General features: G+C 40.2%; 2 protein-coding genes across 2 annotated transcripts; both read right to left on the bottom strand.

The window, feature by feature from the left end:
- Positions 1 to 415: 415 nt before the first annotated feature.
- Positions 416 to 2,089, bottom strand: LOC131242625 (photosystem I reaction center subunit N, chloroplastic). Its single transcript, XM_058241384.1, has 3 exons — positions 1,678 to 2,089; positions 1,170 to 1,295; positions 416 to 631 (listed from the first exon to the last, which is right to left on the bottom strand). The coding sequence occupies exons 1-3, from the start codon at positions 1,975 to 1,977 to the stop codon at positions 542 to 544; spliced, it is 516 nt and encodes a 171-aa protein (XP_058097367.1). The 5' UTR covers positions 1,978 to 2,089; the 3' UTR covers positions 416 to 541.
- A 3,642-nt stretch (positions 2,090 to 5,731) lies between these two features.
- Positions 5,732 to 23,569, bottom strand: LOC131242624 (probable methionine--tRNA ligase). The gene is made up of 17 exons (XM_058241383.1): positions 23,308 to 23,569; positions 23,042 to 23,186; positions 13,544 to 13,697; positions 13,031 to 13,186; positions 12,591 to 12,821; positions 12,245 to 12,388; positions 11,993 to 12,083; positions 11,691 to 11,797; positions 11,461 to 11,575; positions 11,140 to 11,258; positions 10,888 to 10,953; positions 10,679 to 10,807; positions 10,389 to 10,532; positions 10,087 to 10,207; positions 7,832 to 8,064; positions 7,617 to 7,718; positions 5,732 to 6,064 (listed from the first exon to the last, which is right to left on the bottom strand). The coding sequence occupies exons 1-17, from the start codon at positions 23,417 to 23,419 to the stop codon at positions 5,834 to 5,836; spliced, it is 2,400 nt and encodes a 799-aa protein (XP_058097366.1). The 5' UTR covers positions 23,420 to 23,569; the 3' UTR covers positions 5,732 to 5,833.
- Between the last annotated feature and the right edge of the window lie 71 nt (positions 23,570 to 23,640).

The following is a 23,640-nucleotide window of genomic DNA, read 5'->3' as shown; positions in this document are numbered from 1 at the left end:
TGAACATTTTCTTTATTTTACTTACATTATCCCATGAAACAAATCGACCCATGATTAAAAATGAGAATTTCCCTTTTAAAAAAACATAAGCTGTACCTACAAGTGCCAAATTCAAGTTTTTCAAGCAATTCATCAAACCCCTCCGCGGCAGATATTGCCTATCTTAAAAACCAGCTCGCTCCATTCATCAGGACGGCCGCATATATATGATAGCCAAAAGGATAACAAATGGTCCAGATTAAGCATACATATGTGGCTTGCCATATCAATGGACCGTGCTGGTGGTGTTGGGGCCATATATGTCTGCGGTGGTGCAGACCTTTTGAACGGCCCATATTTTACACACGCATTCCTGGTAGGCACACGTGGGGCTCATTTTTGGCGTTTGAAGAAATGGACCCACAATAAGCCAATGTGATAGTAAAAAATTTCCCTGATGATGAAAAGCACAAGAGTCCTAATAAAAATACGGATTTGATACAGGATGTTCTAAAAATGGAACATTTACTGAACTAAGTACAGATTGATATTGGCTGCAGGTTCACCATTTCCAGAAAACATTCGAACCACACTTGTATTTGTCCTTCCCTTCACACTCCAGCGCCAAGTCATCAGATATAAATGGCACTTTCTACATCACCCAAATCACCACAATAACAACATTAGGATTAGCCCAATCAGACTCATTAAAACTTAGCAATGGGTCAGGTTTGGGTCAGGTCGGGCTAACCCATTTACTAAACTAGCCACCTGAACCTGGCCCACAACCTATTATCATATTGCCCGACCCAACCCATTTGGAATCTATCAACCAAAAGCCCGATCAGATCTGACCCATGCAACAGACCTGACCCGACCCATTTACTTAAATGGGTCCCTCTTTCTTATCCAAGCCGGACCAACTACACATTTAGTCCAAACCCACCTTAGAACCAGGTCAGGCCAGTTAACCCACGGGCTAACCTGACCATTGCGGCCGGACACTGTCAGTTTTGAAGTCTTGAGTTTGACTGAGTCTGGGAAGACGGAGTCAAACCAGCCGAGTTCTGAGTTGACCAGCGAGTTTTTGGATATTAACATAAATGTGCATGCAACCGTGAATTAGTAACATCCAAAGATTTTTTTTTTGAAAAAAAAAAAGGAAGAAAAATTCAGTGTCGGATGCAAACCTTTTGCTTGGCGAGATCTTGACATCCGGTGAAGTTCTCTGGGAATTTGCACGTGCCGAACTCTACTGTGTACGCACGTGCGAAGTTTGCCCCGCTCGTGGCTAATCTCTTCTTGTCATTCAGTTCCTGTGCACACGTGCATGTTCTTTACTAAGTGAATTTTGCAGGTTCCACTGCTAATATATACTAACGATGATGATGATGAACGACAGTGATGAAAGTAACAAGAAATTAGATGGGGGTACTTCAACATCCAAGCCATTCGTAGTGGGGCCCACCGTGGCCAAAACAAGAATTATGCTGGTCTGCTCATCTGATCAGCCACACACGTAGATTGAACATGAACAGTTGGTCAGTTAATTTAAGCTATATCCATTTGATTTTTAAACGTGTGGCCCATCAGATCAACGGAGGATAGTGAAATACATGGTGGGACCCACCTGATGAATAACGGTTTGAATCAAATCACCGTTGGCAGGGCCCAAAAGTTGTAGAATTAACGGCAGACCTTGTTGGCTTTGCTCTTCTCCAAGTACTCTTCAATGACGCCAGCATTCGCAGACGATGTAGCGGCAGCAGTAGTAAAAAGAGCGGCGGCCAGACCGACAAGTGCAGCTCTCCTTCCCTCACTTCCTCTTCCTTCCTTCAATTCAGAGGATCTAACTTGCTGGGCCTTGATCATTGGCGATTTGGAGTGGGATGCCGCAGGCGATACAACGGACGGCATCGATGCGATCTTCCAATTGGCATCTGCGGTGCCTGAAACGGCGTAGTTGCATGCCAATACACTTGAATTCATGGATGCCATTGCCTCTGGAGTAAAGAGAAGAGGAGAAAAATGAAGGGTGGGGATTAGATCTGGTAGCAGTAGTAGAGAGATAAAGGGATGGTTGGAAGGGGTTTATGTGGGTGTGGGATGGATGATGGGGGGGGGTTAATGATAGAGGGATGTGGCTGGAGTGTGGATAAGGTGAGATTGCCTCAAGCCTCTATTGGCAGCGGACTCTGCTCTCTGTTCCCACAATCAAACGAGTGGTGGACTTTTCTTTGTGGTGGGCCCCACACGTGCAAGTCTATTTAGATTCCACCTGGAATATTTTTAAGGCCTTAATTATGTGATCCAGCATTTCTTGGAAGCGGATTGGGAGGTGACCCAACACCACCGATATCCCTGGTGACCGGACTGTGGGGCCCACCGTGATGTATGTGTTTTATCCACGCCGTCCGTAGTTTTTCCAGATTATTTCAGGGCATGACCCAAAATTGGAGCATATCCAAAGCTCAAGTGAATCACACCAGAGAAAACAGTGGGATTGAATGCCTACCGTTGAAAACTTCCTAGGGCCACAGATGTTTTGTGTCAAGCTGATATTTATACGTTCCCTACATCCAGGTCTTTGTGACCTTATCAACAGGTTGGATGGAAAATAAACATCACGTGGGCTCTGGGAAAGTTTCAACGGTGGCCGTCACTATCCCTATGTTTTTCCTGTGGTGTGGTCCACTTGACCATTGGATCTGCCTCATTTCTGGGCTCATGTCCTTAAATGAGCTAGCAAGACTGATGTACGGCGTGGATAAAACGCATGAATCACGGTGGGCATTACAGAGTCGGGTCACTCACCGGGCAATCCACATCGAGAAGAAAAGTGCTCCAGTGTTCTCAAGAGCACTGAAAGTTATAGTGCTCCTAGTTCAATTGGTTCACTAACACGGTTCAATGGATTAATTTCAACTGTCTATCAAGTCCAAAAACATTTTATGGACTACCATACAAAATTACACTGATCCAATCATCTAATTGATCCTTATTTTTGCCCCTTTTGCAAAACTATGGTTAAAATGATTACGATCTCCTAACAAGAGTGATTCTTCCGAGGGGGCATTTGGATCGTAAGCTACTTATACTTCAAGTTACTTATCTTAATTTTTACCTATTAAAATAAAGTGATTAACTAACTTTAAATATTAATAAATTTTTTTAAAAAAAAGTTATCATTGATCATAAACCAAACTTACTCATCTCAAATAAGTTGCTTATCTACTTCTGTTAGTAGAAAAGATAACTTATTTGGTGGTATCCAAACGGGCCCTTAGAAGCATTAGCAATCCATGACGACTCTTAGCAAATAGATGGATCAGATTGTTGATTAGACTTATTATGTGCAAAAAAATCTTGACCGTCCATATTAAAAACCACTAATTAATATTTGTTGGATTCGTCTGAAGTTTGCACCATGAAACATGGTTGGACCTGATGAACAATCTGAATCGATGAATTGGATAGAATTAAGCTGTCCGATTGGACCAATGCAACTGGGAGTACTATAGCCTATAATGCTTTGAGAGCACTGAAGAAATTTTCTTTTGTGATTTATGCGAGTATGCATGGGCTTTAATGCTGACAAGGGGCCATGGTTCTGTCACCATTGGTCTGTCGAGTCCCACCTTGGATGGACCTTATCTCGAAAATCTCCCAAAATATCTCAGCGATTATTTTTGCACCTTTGAATATTTGTATCTCTTCTCAGCCGTCTAACAAAGAACCACAAATAGAAAGATTTAGATTTTCCCACCGAGGAGACTTTTTTTTTTTTTTTTTGGGAAATGGCACGTCCGGGGGTGCCCAGTAAACCAATGATCTGGATCACTGAACCATGGCCCCAATGGTGAGGGTTGAAAACCAGCGTATACGGCGCAAATATGCAGCCGTTCATCGTGCGTAAGGATGACATTGGAAGCGGATTGCGTGACAACCCCAACACCACCGATATCCCTGGTGACCGGACTGTGGGGCCCACCGTGATGTGTTTGTTTTATCCAATGTGCATCCGTTTTCCCGGCTCAGCTTAGGGCATGAGCGAAAAATTGAAGCATATCAAAATCACAAGTGGGTGGACCTCACCACAGGAAACAGTGGGGATTGAACGCCTATCGTTGAAAACTTCTTGGGGCCCACAAGTTTTGAATCAAGCTGATATTTGTGCTTTTCCTTCATCCAGGGTCTGTGTGACCTTATGAACAGGTTGGATGGCGACAGTGGGCCCTAGGAAGGCTTCAACGGTGGACGTGATTAACCCCGCTGTTGCCTATGGTGTGGTCCACTTGAGCTGGGATATGCTTCAATTTCGGGCTCACAAATGAGCTGGCAAAACGGATGGACAACGCGAATAAAACACATACATCACAGTGGGTCCCACAGAGTCCGGTCACCACGAATATCGGTGGTGTTGGGATCATGCATCGGTCTTCAACTCCCAACCAAAAAAACAAAACAAACACCCAGATCCATAGCTCAACTGGCAGACTGAGCGGAGATACCTTGTTTCAACACTTGAGGTCTTGGTAACGATCCCTAGTGGGGGTGGTTAACATGGAGTATGTGTACTAACAAGCTAACTCAAAAAAAACAAAAACAAAAACAAAAAAAAAAAAAAAAAAAGGCTTGAAGCATGCTCCACAGAAGCATTTTCCGCTCCGCTTTTACCTTGGTTACATTGTAGCATTTTCCAACAAACAAGCATCCATTAACCAAAGATTATGATAGTTTCTGAGTTGGGGAGTTATGAACTATCTGGAATCGGCCCAATGCCTCTGACGGCCTAATTTGAGTTTCATTCCACGTATATAATTTGTAATTCCAAGCGCATGAACATGCATACTCTGCTAACTTGCTCACTTGAGAAACAGAAAAGGTGAATAGCGGCGCAAATGCCAACTTGGCTCACCTGTGAATGATCCAAGCCATGTGCCAGGTGGGCTCACGTTAGGATGCCCTTTCCCCAAAGCTAGCCTTGTTTGGGCACGTTTAATATATGCCAATGGCGAGGTCCTTTCGACTGTCAATATACTGATACAAGTGCAGCCAAACCATATGAGTGGATTGGCCTTACTTTTGGGCCACAAGCTTATATTCAGGGGAGAATGCATGTAAAAGAGTGTAGTATGAGAAGTTTAGCTACAAAAGGTTTTGGGTGATCATTTCTCCTCAGTCGTACTAAAGGGTCTAAGGACCTGTTTTAGACATTTAGAATAAAATCAACCACTTTAGGCAAAAATATAATACCATCTACCACCACCTTATTGTACCATCCAATAAATTCAACCACTTTAGGCAAAAATCCAACAGGCCTAGAAGTGCACCATCTCTCTCCACTTGAGTCTCTAATTCAAGTTTTAAAGATTATATCATTTGCAATCAGTTTTGCTGGTTTTTAGCCAATTATAGCATTCAAAATTGTTTTTAAAAATATAAAATAGAAGCAAAGTGCACAAATATGCATTTTCCAATGATCCCGTAGACCTAACATTCAGCTTCTGTGGAAAGCAGTAATAATATACAAACTGCAATTTTTTTTAATAGGTATGATCTGTGAATATAAACCAAGTGAATTTATGAGTAGGCCTATAACAATCGGTATGGCATGCCACAGCCCAATACCAGTCTTATTCTCTCTTCTTTTTTTTCTTGCTTTTTTTCTTTTTCTTGAAGTGTAAACTCATCCGGTGCTTGCGATTGGATTAGGGCACCGAACATGCATGAACTTGATAAAAAGAAAACGAAAAACTAAAACTGGCATTTCCGAATTTCCTTTCAAAGAAAACTGCAATATCCATATATAACAGAGAAGGTGGGTGAATTTCCCTTCAGGTGCATGAACCATCTACCTTATTGCCCCACCAGATATGGATGAAACCTTGCAAATACCTGCTGACGTAGTGAAAGGCACATTTTTGTAACAGGCTATGAGCTCTGCGTTTGTGTGCAGATCTGTTTGCACTGTTTCCCAGACCTTTTTCTTCGGGTTGAGTACGTCATCTGGCTCACCAGAAAATCCTGAAAACATGACCCTCTCTCCCACAGGAGCAGACTCAGGCGGATTGACCAATTCAACCTGAAATCCATGACCAGAATTTATCAGCACCTGCAGTTGATCTTACATTGAATATTACCAGTAAGGTTCCAAATTGGTTATATTAGAGTGAAAAGCGATAAGAATGGTAGTAGTTTCGCAACCAGCTGACTTTTCTTTTTTAGTTTTATAAATCCTTACTAAGCAGAATTCATTACTTGATAATATATTCTCTCTTGCATTTTTGAACATGTATGGATATAAGCACACCCTCCAACATGTTTCCATCAGGAAGTGAGAGGGGGTTAAGGGCAGGATGCACATGTAAAGGGGCATTCTTGTCATTTCAGTCATTGTTAGGGTCATTTAAGGTTAGCCTTCTTGGAGATTCAAACCCAGGTAGTTAGGTCTTCCATGTGTTCCCTGCTAAATTCAAAACTTCATGGTAATCTTATAGTTTTTATATATATATAACACACACCGGTTCTCACGAGAACTCGTGAGAACTTTTTGAGAACTCATCTCACGTCATATGAGCCCAAAATCTAAATGGTCAACGTGATGCAGCACCCCATGAAACCCCTAGGGCCCAACTTTTACCCTGTTTCAAAACTTTGGTGGGTCATGGCAAAAGGAAACAGTTTCCTCCCTTGATTTTCCTTTCTCTTTGCTATGGCCCACTAGAGTTTTGGATCAGGTTGAAAGTTGGGCCCTAGAGGTTTCATGGGGTGCCGTATCACATGGACTGTTTGGATTTTGGGCCCATGACATGCGTGCAAAGGTGCACAAGTGAGCATGCCTATATGTGTGTATGCGCGCGCACGCGCACACACACACACACACACACATATATATTTGAGTTTAAATAATTTAAATTATTCAAATGTAAAAATATTAAATACAGAGCTGGGGTGGAATCTTATTATTAGGAGGACATGAGGTCCAGTTTATCAAAAGCAAGAATTTGTCTTTTGGAGGGGAGAAAGGTGTCAGGGGTGGGCATTTCTGACATTCCGCTCACTATATATATATATATATATATATATATATATATATATATATATATATATATATATATATAGGTTGAAATAATTTAAATTATTCAAATATAAAAATATTAAATAGGGAGCTGGGGTGGAATCTTATTTTTATGAGGACATCAGGTCCAGTTAATCAAAAGCAAGAATTTGTCTTTTGGAAGGGAGAAAGGTGTCAAGGGTGGGCATTTCTGACATTCCATTCACTGACAAGGTCAGTTGTGTGTTGATTCATTTTGAAATTCAAACATAGGCAATCTTCTTCTTCTTTTTCTTTTCTTTTTCTTTTCTTTTTTGACTTTTTAATAAGAAAAAGCAAACTTTAGTCATAGCCTGTTCACACCCATGTTCCAATACTTAAGGGGCATTTTAGTCACTCTATTAAAAGGGAAGTTTCAATAGTTTCACCAGCAAAGAAATCCAAAAGGGAATACAGAATTGATATAAAGCAGACATGACCACCCAAGTATTTGCATTATGTATCATAGTATGGGTAGTAATCATGAGTTGCTAAAGCATCCGATGCTTCTAAAGTAAAGGTCATGTTAGTTGCTTACTTTGGTGTGGTCATCATTAGAAGCAGCCAGAACCATCGCATGTGACTTTATTCCCCTCATGGTCGCTGGCTTCAGATTACAAAGAACGCAAACTTTCCGATTCTGCCCATGGATTAACCAACAGAACATGAGCATGGTATCGAATGACAACACTTGCATGTTGGAAAGTGACTTTAAAACTGAAAGAATTTATAGAAAAAAAGGGCAAAATGAACCTCCATTTCTTCAAGAGGAATGTATTTGACAAGGCCACTAACAACAGTGCGTGGTGATGCTTCGCCCACATCGATCTCTTCCACATAAAGGGAGTCAGCATCGGGATGCTTCTGAACTTTCGTGATGAGACCCACACGAATATCGAGTCTTGAAATAGAAACTTCTGCATCAGCCACCTTTGGTTTTGCTTCTACTGCAGGCTTAGCTTGTAGTTGCTTCTTCCCATTTCCATCTGTTCAAAAACATAGATATTGGATGAATATCTTACCTTGTAAGCCAGAGCCGCAAAAACTGATTAATTGAAAGATCCCAGTAGCACTTAAATCCACAAAATTCATCTCCAAAATCAGTACCATAAAAGAGAGGAATTATCTGAACCTCAAGCTGAATATGCAGAATCCTTGGATTTTCAGCTTGTACAAGTCAGGCCCATGATTCAGTGATCTAGACTGTTGGTCCGATAGGCCCCTCCCTGGATGGAACATGACTACGATCTCCCAGATTAGAAGACCCTAGCCATCCATTCACTGGCACTTTCTTTGGTTGAATGTGGACCATCACTGTATTTCTTTGACTGATGATCTATTTGTGGGTCATCAATCGAATGGTTAGGACCATTCCATCAAGGAAATATTTGGGGCACAGTCCTTCCACTGTGGTGCATCTCAGAACAACGGTCCGGATAACTCAACTATGGGCCCCACTTCTACAAACTTACAACATTAGGTTACTATGCATATCCACCTTTCAAGAATCACTTTCATCAAAAATAGGAAAAGGCGTCAGACATGTGAAACCAGCTTCAGGAAAGAAACAAGCTTTCAATGGGTGCTATTGTGCTAATATTGTTTTCACTTTTTCTAAGAGTAGAGACTACTACCACTGTCAGATTCCTTGCTAGATTCCTGATCATTGTCAAGATTCTGTGAATTTGCATCAACAGAACAATCTGAATCTTCAAGTTCTCTGTACGAGCCCTACAGAAGCAAAAACGGTTTCATGTTCTCCCCAAGAAAGTGAATCCACTATGATAATGGGATGCCCGAAAAATCAGGTCTATAAAATCAATAAGCAGGCGACAAAATAGAAAGACATCCACCCAAAACTTCCAAACTGCATGGTAGCCCACGTGATGCTTGGATCAGCCGTATTTTTGGGGCATCCCAATTTGTTGGTGGAGTGACGACCCTTCTGAATAGGTTGGATTCCATATATAAACCATAGTGGACCACACAAACAGAGTTGTAGAATAAGCTCTCTACAAACGTTACAAGGGATCTCTCTCTCGATTGTTCCTCTTTTCTTTTCACTTTTTTTACTCGTGCATAATTTTTCCTATATTCAATGGCCACCCCATTGTCTGTAGACATGTTTGATGTAACATGAATGACCTGCACCTCCAGACAAATTTATATTGAAGCATCCCTTCAGGCACAAAATTCCAAGAGGACTTGTTAACCATAATATGAAATGGGAAATGCAATGTTGAAAGTTGATTGTTAAAAGTTGAAGTTTGAAGTGTAAAAAATAAAATTCATCAGCAGTGGCCAACTTGAAACTGAGAATATCTACCAACCAGTTCACCACCAAGATGTAGAAGTTTAATGTCCTCTTTCAGACAAAACAGGAGTCTATAAATCCTCTTTGAGTAGAACTAAAAAACTGTTTACATCCATCTGTAATATGAAAATCCACCCACTTTAGCTGAACTACAGTCTTTTTCTCCAGAATGAAGAAACATCAGTCTCAAGAGAATTTTCTCATCATGAGATTTATGCTGCTCTCTCTCAGAACTCAAAGGGAAGGTCCTAACAACTCATCCTTTGATCGAAGAATTGCAAATGATCAAATCAGTATGAAAAAACATCTCGAATCAGTAAAGAAAACAAACATCACAAGTGCTTCTCATACTCAATATTGTCCTAGTGCAGCCTAGGGCACCTTGGAATAAACATGTCTAGTATGGAATAATCACAGGCATGTTAGCATTGGCTTTATTTGTTTTCCTACCTGGGCATTAAACACAAATTCTCAAGAAACAAGAAACATTTTTTTCTTACAAGTTACAACAGATCACATGGCAATTCCCATAACCTTTTTTTTTTTGGTAAAGCATGGCAATTCCCAAAACTATGTCATCTGTATTTACCAGTGACTAGGGGAATTTATTTCACATAACCAGAATAAAGAAATAACTGTGCCGTTGAAATCATGAGAACAGAAGATCACATTGACAAATAAACGAATTGAATACCTGACACTTTTGTTTTCTTCAGTTCCTCAGCAATCTTTTGTGCTTCAGCTTCTGCTTTCGCAATCCTATCTGCTTGACTTCCAGCAAACTTCTCTCTAAAGAATTCTACAGTTTCATCTTTCTGTATATCGATTTTAAAAAAAAAAAAAAAAACTTCTCATCTTCTGTACTAAAGTGAGTTTCATTGGACGGATAAACCACAGCATTACGTAATTGTAGCAAGAAAATGAAACTCTGATGTGTGTACAAGGAATGTGAATTACACGAGAAAATCCAGAACTAACAGGAATTTATGAAAATACCATTTCTTTAAACAATGGCTCAGGTGTCCCTATTTTGTGACCGCTAGGTAGAATTTCCCAAGGCCTTCTTGCCCTGTCGATATCTCCTTTTTCATCACAAATTGAGAGTTGTGTTTCAGGAGACAAATTAAGCTGCTTCAGTACCTAAATGGCATCCACAAACAAGAAATGCTTCAAAATGCCATACGAAATTGAAACTATTTAAAGTACCAGAAAGTAAAACAGGCATGAACGGTGCAAAAAATGTGGCTACAAGAGCATTTTCTTCTAACAAAGCCTGGATGTATTACCGCAATAGAGAAAGATGGCATAAAAGGCTCTAGCAAAGAGGCAAGCAGATAAACAAGCCCAACTGAAGTCTTCATTACAATGGAACAGGAAGCTGGGTCTTCCTTGTAAAGCTTCCAGAATTGGCTTTCCTGTATTACATATTAAAAGTGCAGTTACAGTTCAGCAGAGAGATAAATCCCAGACAAAGGGGGAAATTTTACAAGCTTACTTGTAGATATGCATTTCCCTCACCAGAAATGCTCATTGCAGTTCTAAGACCTTGCTTCAGTTTAACCTAAAACAAATGACAAACCAAACATTTGTGATTTGAATAATATCGTTGACAGAAAGCTTCCCAAAACCAAGCTAGTGCATGTTACAGGTTGCACATCCAGTTTCAAAAGAGCAAGTTACAGGTTGCATGTCCAGTTTCAAAAGAGCAATAAAAAACCCCAAGGATACATCAAATGATTCAAATCACCTTCTCCATGGCTTCTAAATACTGATCAACATGGTTACTAACTTTCTCAGCTAATGTCTTAGTTAAGAGATGTGATTCTGCATTTGGAGCATCAGGAATGGTGGAATCGTATCCTAATCCTGCAGAAATGGACAAGTGATCAGTCATCAGAGACAACAGCATGAACTTAATGAAATTGAAGTATTTCAGTTTCTTATGAACATCATAATCTACTGAACCAAGCTTCCTAATATAACTCAGTACTTACTAAACTACATGTCTGAAAACTGCAGACAATTAAATTTTTGGATATCTCTTTCAAAAAGTGGATAACTGACTAACCAGGAGGCTTTGCAACGAAGCTCAAGACTCGATTAACAAAATTGCCCAAGTTATTCAGCAACTCGCTGTTTAGTTTGGCCTGCAAGTCCGCCCATGTAAACAATGTGTCTGACACCTGATTTCATACAAAGCAATAGGAATTTGCAATCACTCTAGCAGAGAAAGCGATCAAGTAAACATCGACTGGCAATCAGGCGAGCAAAACTACATGTGGTATTGGCAGAACTCACCTCTGGCCTATTAGTTAGTAAGTAGTATCGCCATACTTCTGCAGGAATCTCTGTATCCTTTGCATCATTACCAAAAACTCCCACACCCTTACTTTTGGAGAACTTCCCTGCATACATAGATCACAGCAGGATGCCAAGCAAAATAAGACTCAGCAGTCCAATTAGTCAACAACCATAGATATACAACCTAGCTAAAACACTCAAAGAACTGAAACATCACATAACATGGTAGACACTTCAACCTTACATATGATTTCGCATGACTGCCAATACAAAGAAAAATGATTAATAGGCAAGCAGACCTGTTTCATAGTTCAAATATTCTGTCACACTGATAGTCTTCATCAACGTCCAGTTTTCACCAGTTCCAAGAAGTGTTGAAGGAAACATAACCTGGGTTAGAATATAAAGAAAACCTGAGCCATGAAGAAGGACAAAATTTTACCAAGCATCATCACACACTCGTAAAGAAACAAAAACATTAGTTTGACAAAACTAATAAAATTATGGTCATAAGGAGAAGGTCAGAAGGCAGCAACTACATGCTTTCTTACCGTGTGGAATGGCACATTATCCTTGCCCATAAACTGATACAACTCCACATTTTCAGGATTCTTCCACCACTTCTCCCAGTCAGGGGTATAGCATGAGGTGATTGAGACATATCCAATTGGCGCATCAAACCATACATAAAAAACCTAAACAACACATCATTAGAGAACGCAATCATATTGTGAAATGAAACAATAGACCTGTAAGATAATATAACACATATCTAGCATGCTTTCATAAATCCCAGGCAACATGGTTTGTGCCCCAACAAGAAATAGAAACAGAGTAGAGAAACATGAGATACGCGTGCCTGTGTGTGTATGTACAGTTGAAATGATGTTACCTAACCTTATCTTTAAACTTCTCATGTGGAACAGGCACACCCCACTTTAGATCCCTGGTAATACAGCGGGGTTTCAATCCTTCCTTTAGCCATGCTTGTGTCGATTGGATAGCATTTTGACTCCAAGATCCAGCCACTGACATATTGTAGATATACTCTTCCAATTTATCCTTCAGAAGTGGCAGCTCTAGAAACAGGTGATCTGTATCACGAATACGTGGAGTGTTCTGACACATCTACAAGAAAAACAAGCTCAAGAATAAAATAAGCATAAATAGAATAGCAGAATATTTCATTCTAGACTTCTCTACAACACCAAACATTTCTAGTTTTGGACTCTGCACCAACAGCAAATCACCAACCTCGCTCATCACAAATAATGTCCTCATCAAGTAAAAACGAAAATGAAAGGTGTGATCTCAATGAATAAGAAGACATTACATACCTTGCATCTAGGATCCTTCAGCTCGGTAGGATTCAACAACTTCCCACATTGTTCACACTGGTCCCCTCGTGCAGACTCATAATTACAATCTTTTGTTGGGCAAATGCCCTCCACCAGCCGGTCAGCCAGGAAGCGCTTGCATGTATCACAATAAAGCTGCATTACAGTTGGAAATAAAGGTAAATTAAAAGTCAGTACTGCACATAATAAAGGATGCCATTCAAAGTCCAAGTTAGCAGTGGAAAAGTCCCACAAATAAGGAAAAAGTATGAGAAATATGAAACTAACACTCTGCCCTTGTAATGCACTGAAGTCCAAAACAACATCCATGCTAGGGTTGTCAATGGGCGGGGCCTGGGGTAGGCCTTGGCCCAGATTTTGAACTGTTTTGGGCTGGGCCGTTGGGCCTGGCCTATTCAAAATTCTGATTTTTCAGGCCCGATCCCAGCCCATTGACTCCCCTAATCCATGCACGAACACATAAAAAATAAAAACTAAAAAATAAAAAGGCACCTGCTGCATTGTGTTTTCGGAAAGCCAATTGTTCTCCAGCAGTTTCTTGAATATTGCTTGGCAAACTTCTGTCTGCTGGGGACTTGATGTACGTCCGAACTCATCAAAACTTATATCAAACCAATCATAGACCTCCTTGTGAATTGTGTGGTATCTACAAAGATGCATACCCAAGTTTAAGAAGTGGCATAGATACAGAATGAAAAAATGTTAACGTGAATATGAAAAACAAGAATAGGCCACCTTTGGGATAGCAAAATGAATACAAAAGCAATCCTAAAATGAAGATCAGCAAGACCTTGTTTATCAGCAAAACAAAATGCAACACTTGTATTTCAATGCATGACAGATTTCACGAAGATCAATGGCCTCATATTGGCAATGAAATATTGCCAACGCCCCCTACTTGCTTGATGGAGCTCTCTGTATCTTCAATCGACTTTTTTTCGTTTGGATAAAGTATCACTTGCCTTACCTTTTGTGTGTGTGTGTGTCTTCACTTGTCTTGAGGTTTGTTTTTTTTTTTTTTTTTTTAAATGATGAATTTTAATAGAAGCAAAAGTCAAAGAGGAACTCTATGAAGAAAAACAGGGCTAAACAGGAGGGGAGCTGAGCTTCTACCTGCTCCTATTTCAGAAACACCAATTACTTCTCACCCCCCACATAGCCCGGGCTAACCTCCTAAGCGGCCTCCCCTTTTTCCGGAGACCACCACCATGCCACACTAGAAGAAAGCCTTCAATAGGCCCTGATATCACAAAGGTATTCCTAATGGTAATGGTGGTCGTTGCGGCCACCACAGTTACCTTTTTATATGGGTCGCAATGGCAGTTATGGACCCACTAAAGGCCATTATGGTCTCTTTGTTTATTAAAAGCAAAAATCCCAAAAACCTATATCTGCCGTGTAATGTTGAAAAAAAAATCTAAAAAACCTATATCTCCCTCTAAATAGACCATTAAGGGGTTGTTATAGCCTTTACAAGGGGCATAACAAGCAAGGTGTTACAAAGCGGTAATGGTGGCCGTAACGGCCACCATCATTAACGTTATGATAAGGGCCATTACGACCCTTTTTTTTTTCTTTTTTTCTTTTTTGAAAAAACAGTTACAGGATCATTACGAGTCCTTTACGGAACCATTACAGAGCCTTTACGGCCTGTTTTTCTTAAATGGCCATTACGGCTGTTTCGACCCCGTAATGCGCAATGGTTATGACCGTTACCGTTATGTAACTGATTTTGAATACCTTGGTAACAAGCCATTAATGGCAATTACAGGTCATTCATTGCATAACGGCTATTACGGCCGTTACAACCCCGTAAGGTGTAACAATTAGCACCGTTACTTTTACGTAACGGCCTTTACAGCCCCGTATCGGCCTTTACGGCACACCATGGGCATCACCCACAAAATTTCGAAAGCTTCAAAGAAATTCATCCACACCCCTCTAACAAAAGGACAATGGATAAATAGATGGTCTATAGACTCTGTGCATCTTATATACACATCACACAAATATTGGGAATCAATATCTTCCTCTTCCAAAGGTTATCTATAATAAGCACCATTTTCTTATATGCCAACCAAGTGGCTGCCACCTTTGCACACATGTCACCCTCGAATCAAGCCATAGAAAGACCAAACCGAAAACTGGCCCGATGCTTCCTTTTTCAAAACCAACACATCTCTCTCATCCAAAGAGGGGCGATGATGATGAAGTTGCACCAAAAGCCAAATGCCTCACCCACTTCCTCATCCCTCAAATTCCTCAGGCATCGGAGATAACCAAACGACCACCCTATCTCTGATCCATGCACCATCCCAAAATTGGATCCTCCTACCATGCCCTAGAGAGAACCCTATACCCCCCCTTTTTTTTTCTTTTTACACACGCGCACACACCCTACACACTCACACTGTAGTGGAATTTCACCACCTATGGATACTGGAACCCTTGACCGGGTGTTGAAACTCCTAAGAGTCTACCACCGGAGCAAGAGTAAGGATCTACCTAGCAACCCCCTTCCACAACACTAAGGCCCTATATAAAGATGAGTATTTCATCCACCACCCCTCCTCTACCCCATATTTCGAAGCAATCACATCTCTCTATAATCTACCATCTTCAGTGCCAAACCTCCACAACCACTTGCCTAACAATGCAAGATTCATTTGTTTCTACTTCCTTACACTTGCTCCCCCTTCCTCATAAGATTTACACACATCTTCCCAACTTAGTAAGTGAAACTTTTGTTTTACCTTGGCTCCTTACCACATAAAGTCCCGTTTCAATTTCTCTAACTTTTCCAAGATAGACTTCAGAAACTTAGAGAGACATGAAGTGACAAGTTCAACAAGGTAGCTTTAATAAGCATCAACATAACTCCCACTGATAACCCTCTCTTGCAGGTGTTTCACCAGCTTACCAATGCATAACAAAAGGCCAAGATATGTGGAAAGAAAATATCCCACAACATCTTGCTTTTTAGATGTTCACCTTCAACCTGAAACCACTTCAAAGCATTTCACTATTTTCCTCAAATTATCCACCTTCTCTTCATCAGCATCACAAAAAAGTATGATATCATCAACAAACTGGAAATGGGAAATCTAGAACTCCGTATTCTCCACCCAAAATCTACTTATAAAACCCAAAGAAAGACCCTTGTCCAACATCTTACTAAGTGCTTCCGCTACCACCCATGAATAAATAGGATGAAAGTGGAGCCCCTTGTCGAAGACCTCTAAAAGCCTTATAGAAACCTCTCAGAGACCCATTGACCAACACAGAGGATTTGGCCAACAAAATGCATTCTAGCATCCACTTCCTCCATCTCTGCCCACAGCGATCACCCCAACATGTTATCTAGAAAATCTAACCAACACGGTCATATGTTTTCTCTAAAACAAGCTTGCAAACAACTCCTTTTTTACCGTTAATCAATACACTCATGGGCAATTAGCATATTATACAACATTTGTCTCCCAGCAATAAATGTGCCTTCGACGCTAGAGATAGCCTTTGCTAGAGCCACTACAAACCTAATTGGTAAAATTTTATAAGGCCCCCTCATTAGGCTAATAGGCCTAAAGTATCTTAAGCATTTGGCACCTTTTTCAAGATGATTGCAATGAAGGAAGCATCTAGTTCCGTGCTAAGCGGCCACTATAAAAATAAAATAAAACCACAATAAAATTTTGTAGATTGACCTTCACCAACTCCGAAAATAATAATAATAAATAAATAAAAGAACGCCAAGGGATAACCATCAGGCCCTGAGGCCCCATCTCTATCCAATGCTTTCACCATTGCTTTGACTTCCTCATCCAATATCAGCTTCTTCAAGGGTCTAACCTCCTCATCAAATAGATTTTAAATGATAAATTGTTGAGCTGCGGCCGCACCCAGCTCTCACCCTTGAGCAAATTCTAGTAGATTTGGACGATGATGGCATCACACACTTAAAGTTTTTCTTCCACCCTCGTTCCGTCCATTAAAATACCTTGAATCCTATTGGCCCTAACCTGAGGACTTGCAATTCCATGGAAGAACTTCGTAAATTTTGTCATCTTATTTAAGTCACTTAGCTCTAAAGCATTGCCTCCATTTGATCTCCTCCTCTTTTAGCCAATTCATGTAGTCTAACGAGAGTTATTCCTAGTGGCTATCTCCTCCAGTAGCCTTGCCCCCTCCCTGAGGTTAAAAGTAATGTTGTCAAAATCGTATCGTATCACAAATTGTAGTAGGGGTTAAATCATATCGAATCGCAAATCATATCGTAAATCGTAAGATTTTTATAATGTTCATCAATGTGCACCAAGTAATACCATGTCATGATAGTGTTAAAGGATTATTATCAGTGTTAAAGGATTATTATTCCCTCTTTTTTTTTTTCTTTTTTTTTTTTGGTCTTTTAGAGATTCCCCTTTAAAAAATACAAGGTCTTTTAATAATTTATGTTCATATTACCTTTCTTAAATATAGAATCACGGTGGAAAAGCAGCCTTTGATATTGTAGACCAATGAAAAAAGATATTTTGATTTCTAAACATCATTCCATAATACATATAAGTTAGTATGATCATAATCATCCATAAACATAAAAATAAAATATAAAAAAACATCACAGGTAAGTAATACATCAATTTGGTGCTTCAACTAGTTAAGAAGTAAGAAATCACAAAAAAAGCTACTTGATTTAAAGTTGAAGAGAATATATATCATTTAATCTCTTATAAAGAACAAATAAAATATTTTTTTCTAAACGATTCTTAAAGCCCCCACTAATTTAAAAACATAAAATGATAGCAAAGTGAAGCTTAAACTATAAGATACCAACTATAATTTGAATCGTAAATCGGGATTTGAATCGTAAATCGTACGATTCAAATCATAGAATCATAGGATTCATATAAAAAGAGATTCAAGGTTGGGATTCAAATCATTTTGCTTAAGATTCGACTAAAATCGTATATCGTAAATCGTAGGATTTTGACAACATTGGTTAAAAGCTCGAATATCCTAAAGAACATCAGCCTTCCTCTTCCCTAAAACCTCCTCCTTCCATTTGATGATATGCCCTTTAAGAAGCCTAAGTTTCTGAAAGAGCTTAAAGCTTGCACGACCTTCCCCAAAAAACAAAAAACAGAGAGAGAGAATGGCCACCATTCCTTTACTAAACTTGGAAATCCCTCCACCTCTAGCCACATCAATTCAAATCCGAACAACCACAGGCCCCAATCCTCATCCTCTACCTCCAGAATTATTAGGCAGCGAGTTGGAAATGGTCTCTAAAGACCCCCCATCTATTACGCTAAAGGAAACCTCTCCACCCAATCTTGAAATACCAAAACAACTTTCCTTCCATTTGTCCAATTAAATTTAACATTACGCATCGGAATATCCATAATCTCATTTCTACTAGCCCATTCTGAGAAGTCCCTCATGTTGCGCGTTATCTGACCCCCATTTAATTTCTCGAATGTAATTGTAACTATAATCACCAAGCGCCAAGTTTCGAAGGTTCATTAATCAGTTCTTTTTCATGTAGCACGGTGGGGGTTTAGGAAAGGTTGGGAAAAAAAATTGGCACATGTCTTCTAGCAGGAATTTGGTTCCTTTGGCTTGCAACGAACAGTCATTGTTTTAGGAATCGAAAAGGGGCAAGTTTCAGAGGTCTCAATAAGGCTAAATTGCATGTTAGCATCAAAGTCCATTGCTTGTTTCCTTGATAGTTGGCTAGAATTGTAAATTTTCTTTTTCTGTTTCTTTTTTTTTAAAATTATATGTTCTTTTTCTGTTTCCTTTTTTATTCTTTTTTGTTGCAGCTTCTCATCAATAAAATCGTCAGTGTTCAAAAATAAATAAACAAACACTATGTTGAAATCACTCCCCAAGCCCACAATAGTTGCCTGTTGCCATCTCATATGAACTAAATCCAGCTCAGTCCAAAAGCTAGCACGCTGACCATTTGGTTTGGCCCATATGCAGCAAAAAACACCAGTCTAAACCCTCTCCCGACATCTCATAGCACCACCGAAATGGAGAATTTACCTGCCCGCTACTCCTCAACCAAATCTCAGAATCCAAAATCATAACAACACCTCCCACAATTCCCACTACATCAAGAGCCAACCAATCCCTTCTCATACCTCCCCAAATAGAGTCCACAATCCCGTGATTGATCTGTTGTGGCTCTGTCTCCTGCAGCGTAAATAGCTGGGCCTTGAATTGCTTGCAAAGATCTCTGATTTAAAACCTCTTTTACCTGCAACCCAACCCTCGTATTCAGCCGAGCAGCTTCATCACTCCACCACCCTTGCCCCATTCATTGCCCCTGCATTTGTCTTCTCTGCTCTGGATCTTGTCCCTGCTCATAGTTCACTAAGCTTCCTAACCTTTCCAATTTCTTTTGCCCCGGATGAGTTCTCTATGGAAAACTCTGCTAAGCTACCTCGGATTTAAGATTACCTCTTTCTTCCACAAACTGAAAAGGCACAATGAAATCATCTTCACAGTCCACGAAGGAGACTCCGACCATCTTACCAACATGCTCGATAGTGTCCTTGATCTACCAGATGCCTCGAGCCATTGAGACATGACCCCCATGCTTTTCTACTAGATAAAAGCAATCACGAACTGCATCTCTTTTGCCATTGCTCGATCCCTCTCCCCCACCTGATGATATTGAAGTGAAGAGCTATCCAGCACCTCTGTCAGAGCTCCACTGCTAAGATGTAATTCCCAGGCTGCCAAATCATCGCAACTCCCCTTCTTTGAGAGCTTGATCTCTAGATTGACGATGATCAGCGTATTTTCCTCCCTTGTCTCTTGCCTTGGAACCCATATCACAATCCTCTAGAGTTTGACTGCCTGTCAATCAAAGATCTCGCTAATAGGAGTTGAACACCATTTGAATTAATTGGAATAAAGGAACCAGTTGTTGGTGCGAGGATCTACTCTGGCCCTTTGTGTATCTCCTAACTGTTGCTCATTAGACATGCTACAAGATTAGGCAATAGGATCTTAACTCTACCGTTGAATAAAACGGTAGCATTCTCACATGTGAGGTGACTTATGACATCAGTCACACAAGCAACCGGGGAGAGGGATTTTGCATGAGTGGGAAGGGATACATGTGTCAGCCATCCAGGACACACACCCTCCTCTTCGGAGCACATTCACCATTTACTACCCTCCTTGATCAAGGCTCCACATGTGGCCCAAGCTTCTGTCACCCCATCATCGACATAAAACACAAGCAAATTATGGGGCAGGCAATCCCCGTCCATCTCGCCACCTACTCTCAGCACGCTCATGATCATCCCATGCATGGCCCAAACCTCATCCGAGCCTGCATCTTCCCTTACATAAAAAGGGGTACATGGCATGACGTAGGATGATGGAAACTACCTTAAGATACAAGATGAGAGATCAATTTACACATTAATTTCAGCAATCAACATGTAAAATCAAACATAACCACATAATAGATTCAAAAATTCAGATTTATAACACAAGGGTCCTAGGTTTTCACATACGCGGTGCACAAAAATATAAAATAATTCAAGAGTGACCCACTTGGAAGTAAGGACTTTCAATTTAGTGTGGGTAGTGCAACAACCACATGGATAGACAAAGATGCAAGCAAAATTCTGGTTTGATGAAAGAATGTTTCACAAAATTTAAATTTTCATTAGGGTTTTATATTCATGGATGGAGATTTAAGAATGGGATTTTTAGGGATTCAAAGGATTTAAGGATTATGGAGTTTTGGAGGAAAACCCCAAATGAGGGCCCACACGTGTCTAGGTAAAGGAGAAGAAAGAGAGGGAGGATTGAGTGGAGTTTTGATGGGTTTAGAAGGTTGTAATGGAATGGGAAATAGGAATACAAGAAAAGAAGAATGATACCTTTTGAAAAAGAGAAAGAGGAACGATATATCTTGGGGAACCCACCACCAAACAAGTTTCTAGCCTTCCACAATTTAATTGGAATGAAGTGTTTCTCACAAACCCTAAAACACAAGGAGGAAAATTCCTTCACACAAAAGAGCTTGTCTCTTTTATCTTTCTCAATAACACCACTAGGGTTGAACCTCCACCCCCCGTGCTTTTATAATTAAAATTTTGAAATAATTACAACTATGTCACCCACTTAAGTGAAATGGCCCCTTTTCCAAAATACAAAAAAACTAAAACATTTATTGTCAATCTCAACTATCAAATAAATCCTAAAAATAACCAAAAATATAAAGAAAGTAAGATCATAGTCTAAGGGGCCCAGATCTAAAAGATCTAGTAGCCCGATGGCCCGATCGACAAGATCTAATAGTCAAATTGACACGAAATAAAAATCATATGACTAAAATGGTCTTCTAAGCAGCCGACATGCATCATCCCAAAGTGGAGTCTTCCTGATGTACGTCCAGTGCATGTAGAGTATTCAAAATGGCTCGGCGGACCCTATGTGGAACTCGTCTCCAATCCACAAAGAAAGTTACGCTGATACGGGTGGTCGTTTCTGTCTCTGCTACACCCGAATAGGTCATCTAATGTCCCCATCATGGCAGGCTCCCCAGCAATTCGGCTCCAAACCAAGCATTGTCCTTCTGTGAGTACAGAACCTCATCACTTCCTCATCAAGCTACACAATTGTCTAGGTACATCGCAAGAGAGCAGCGTTCTTCACTCCACCTACCACCTGCATGCCACTCTCAAAGGCACACGTGGTGGGTCCATCAAAAGGTAGTCAGCCGGTAGATGTGTTTCCTTGCTAACTTTCGCATATTACTCTTGTTTAAACATATAGAAGACTGTATGTTTAAATTCGAGTTAATCAGTCTCCCCTATTTTTATTTCTCATGGAAATATCGTTTTATTAACATAATAGCATGTTGAAACAAATGTTGGAAAATAGACAGCTTTTAAGATTTCAATGTTTTTTTCCTACACAAAATCTCAATATGAGAAAGATATTTACGGAGATTTCACCTCTCCCATGCGATCCCAAATAATTCCTTCAACACCAAGTCGCTGCAAGATATTTACAGAGATTTTAAACATCCACTTTTCTGTCTCTATTGGCTATCCATGGGGAATCTGATATGACAGCCATCAGCCTATACATTATATAATTTCATCTATAACCATGTTCAGAAATTTCCCACTATATATTCTAAGGCTTGTATATGTGCCTCTTCATTCTAACTTCTATTGATATATTTCCTCTTTGATAATATATAAGGAGAAGGTAAATATTAGATCGACAATTTTAACACTCCACTGAATTGAGTTAATTTGGAATAAGATAAATTATGTAGAGCATTATCATGATATTTACAAATCTAGTATCTTTGTCAAAGCAATTGAATTTCAATTCCCATGGCAGGTTGTCTAGAACTTCATAACAATTTTTATGACTTCTATCAATAGGAAAATGATTGATGGTCCTGAGACTGCTTGAAATAGCAGTCCACCAGACATGGGGCTACTGTCCATGATGAGAAACCACTAATCCTGTGTGCCCCAACACAGACAGCCACAGTACAAAAGTCCAACTGATTGGTCAACCCATTCGGTCTCACCATAGACCACAAATGGATACTAAAACTAAAAAGGCCATTGTTCACGTTCTTCAAGCAGAGAAACAGGTCTTTTAAGTGTATGGGGAGGATCTTCCAATTGGTACAATTTTTGCAACATGATGCATCCATGATAAGATCCACCAGAAATGCTTCCTATCACTGAGGTAGGGGCCCCATGTACGGATAGTGGCCAAAGGACTACAATTTCAGGTAGTTCAATGAATTACTAAACCCGGTCTCCCAATCTAACTAAAAACCAGCCCTTGTCCTCTGTTTCTCGGAAATTTCCTGCTCTGTGATACCAATTGTCAGTTAAAACTCCATACTCTCAAAATGGATGTGTATTTCCACAACATGAATATTACGAGAATTCATATTCAATTAGAAAGGCAATGAAAGGCCCGACTCACTTATCACAGATCTGCTGAGGTGTGCAGTTCTCCTCCATGGCCTTCGTCTCTGTCGCCGTCCCGTACTCATCCGTCCCACACATGTATATCGTGTTATAGCCGCGGAGGCGGCAGTAGCGAGCAAAGACATCGGCACTCAAAACACCTAAAATTCACAGAGAGAGAGAGAGAGAGAGAGAGAGAGAGAGATTAATCAATCGAAGAAATAGACAGAGACAAAACCCTAGAATTCGCAGAGATATAGAGAGAGCGAGGGAGGGAGATACATCCGATGATATTGCCGAGATGAGGGACGTTGTTGACGTAGGGAAGGGCACTGGTTATCAAGATGTTTCTCTGGCCGGGAATTGGGAGTTTCGGAGCCGTCCTATCTCCCATGGTGTCCCTTTTTCTAGGGTTAGGGTTTTCTTTCTTTCTTTCTGCAGATGGGAGAGAGATGAAATATGGGAGATGGGACGAACGCCGGAATTTTCTGCAGAAGGAGAAGAAATGATGCTGAGAAATTTCAGTGAGTAGAGAGCGAAACGGAGATGGACGTTAGTTTAAAGACTTTGGGCAAGAAAAAGACGAAAATACCCCTTATGCACTTTAAAACATCG

This window comes from Magnolia sinica, chromosome 4, assembly GCF_029962835.1.
Source record: "Magnolia sinica isolate HGM2019 chromosome 4, MsV1, whole genome shotgun sequence".
Taxonomy (NCBI): domain Eukaryota; kingdom Viridiplantae; phylum Streptophyta; class Magnoliopsida; order Magnoliales; family Magnoliaceae; genus Magnolia; species Magnolia sinica.
Note: the sequence above shows the minus strand (reverse complement) of the source record. Positions and strands in the feature narration are given on the sequence as shown.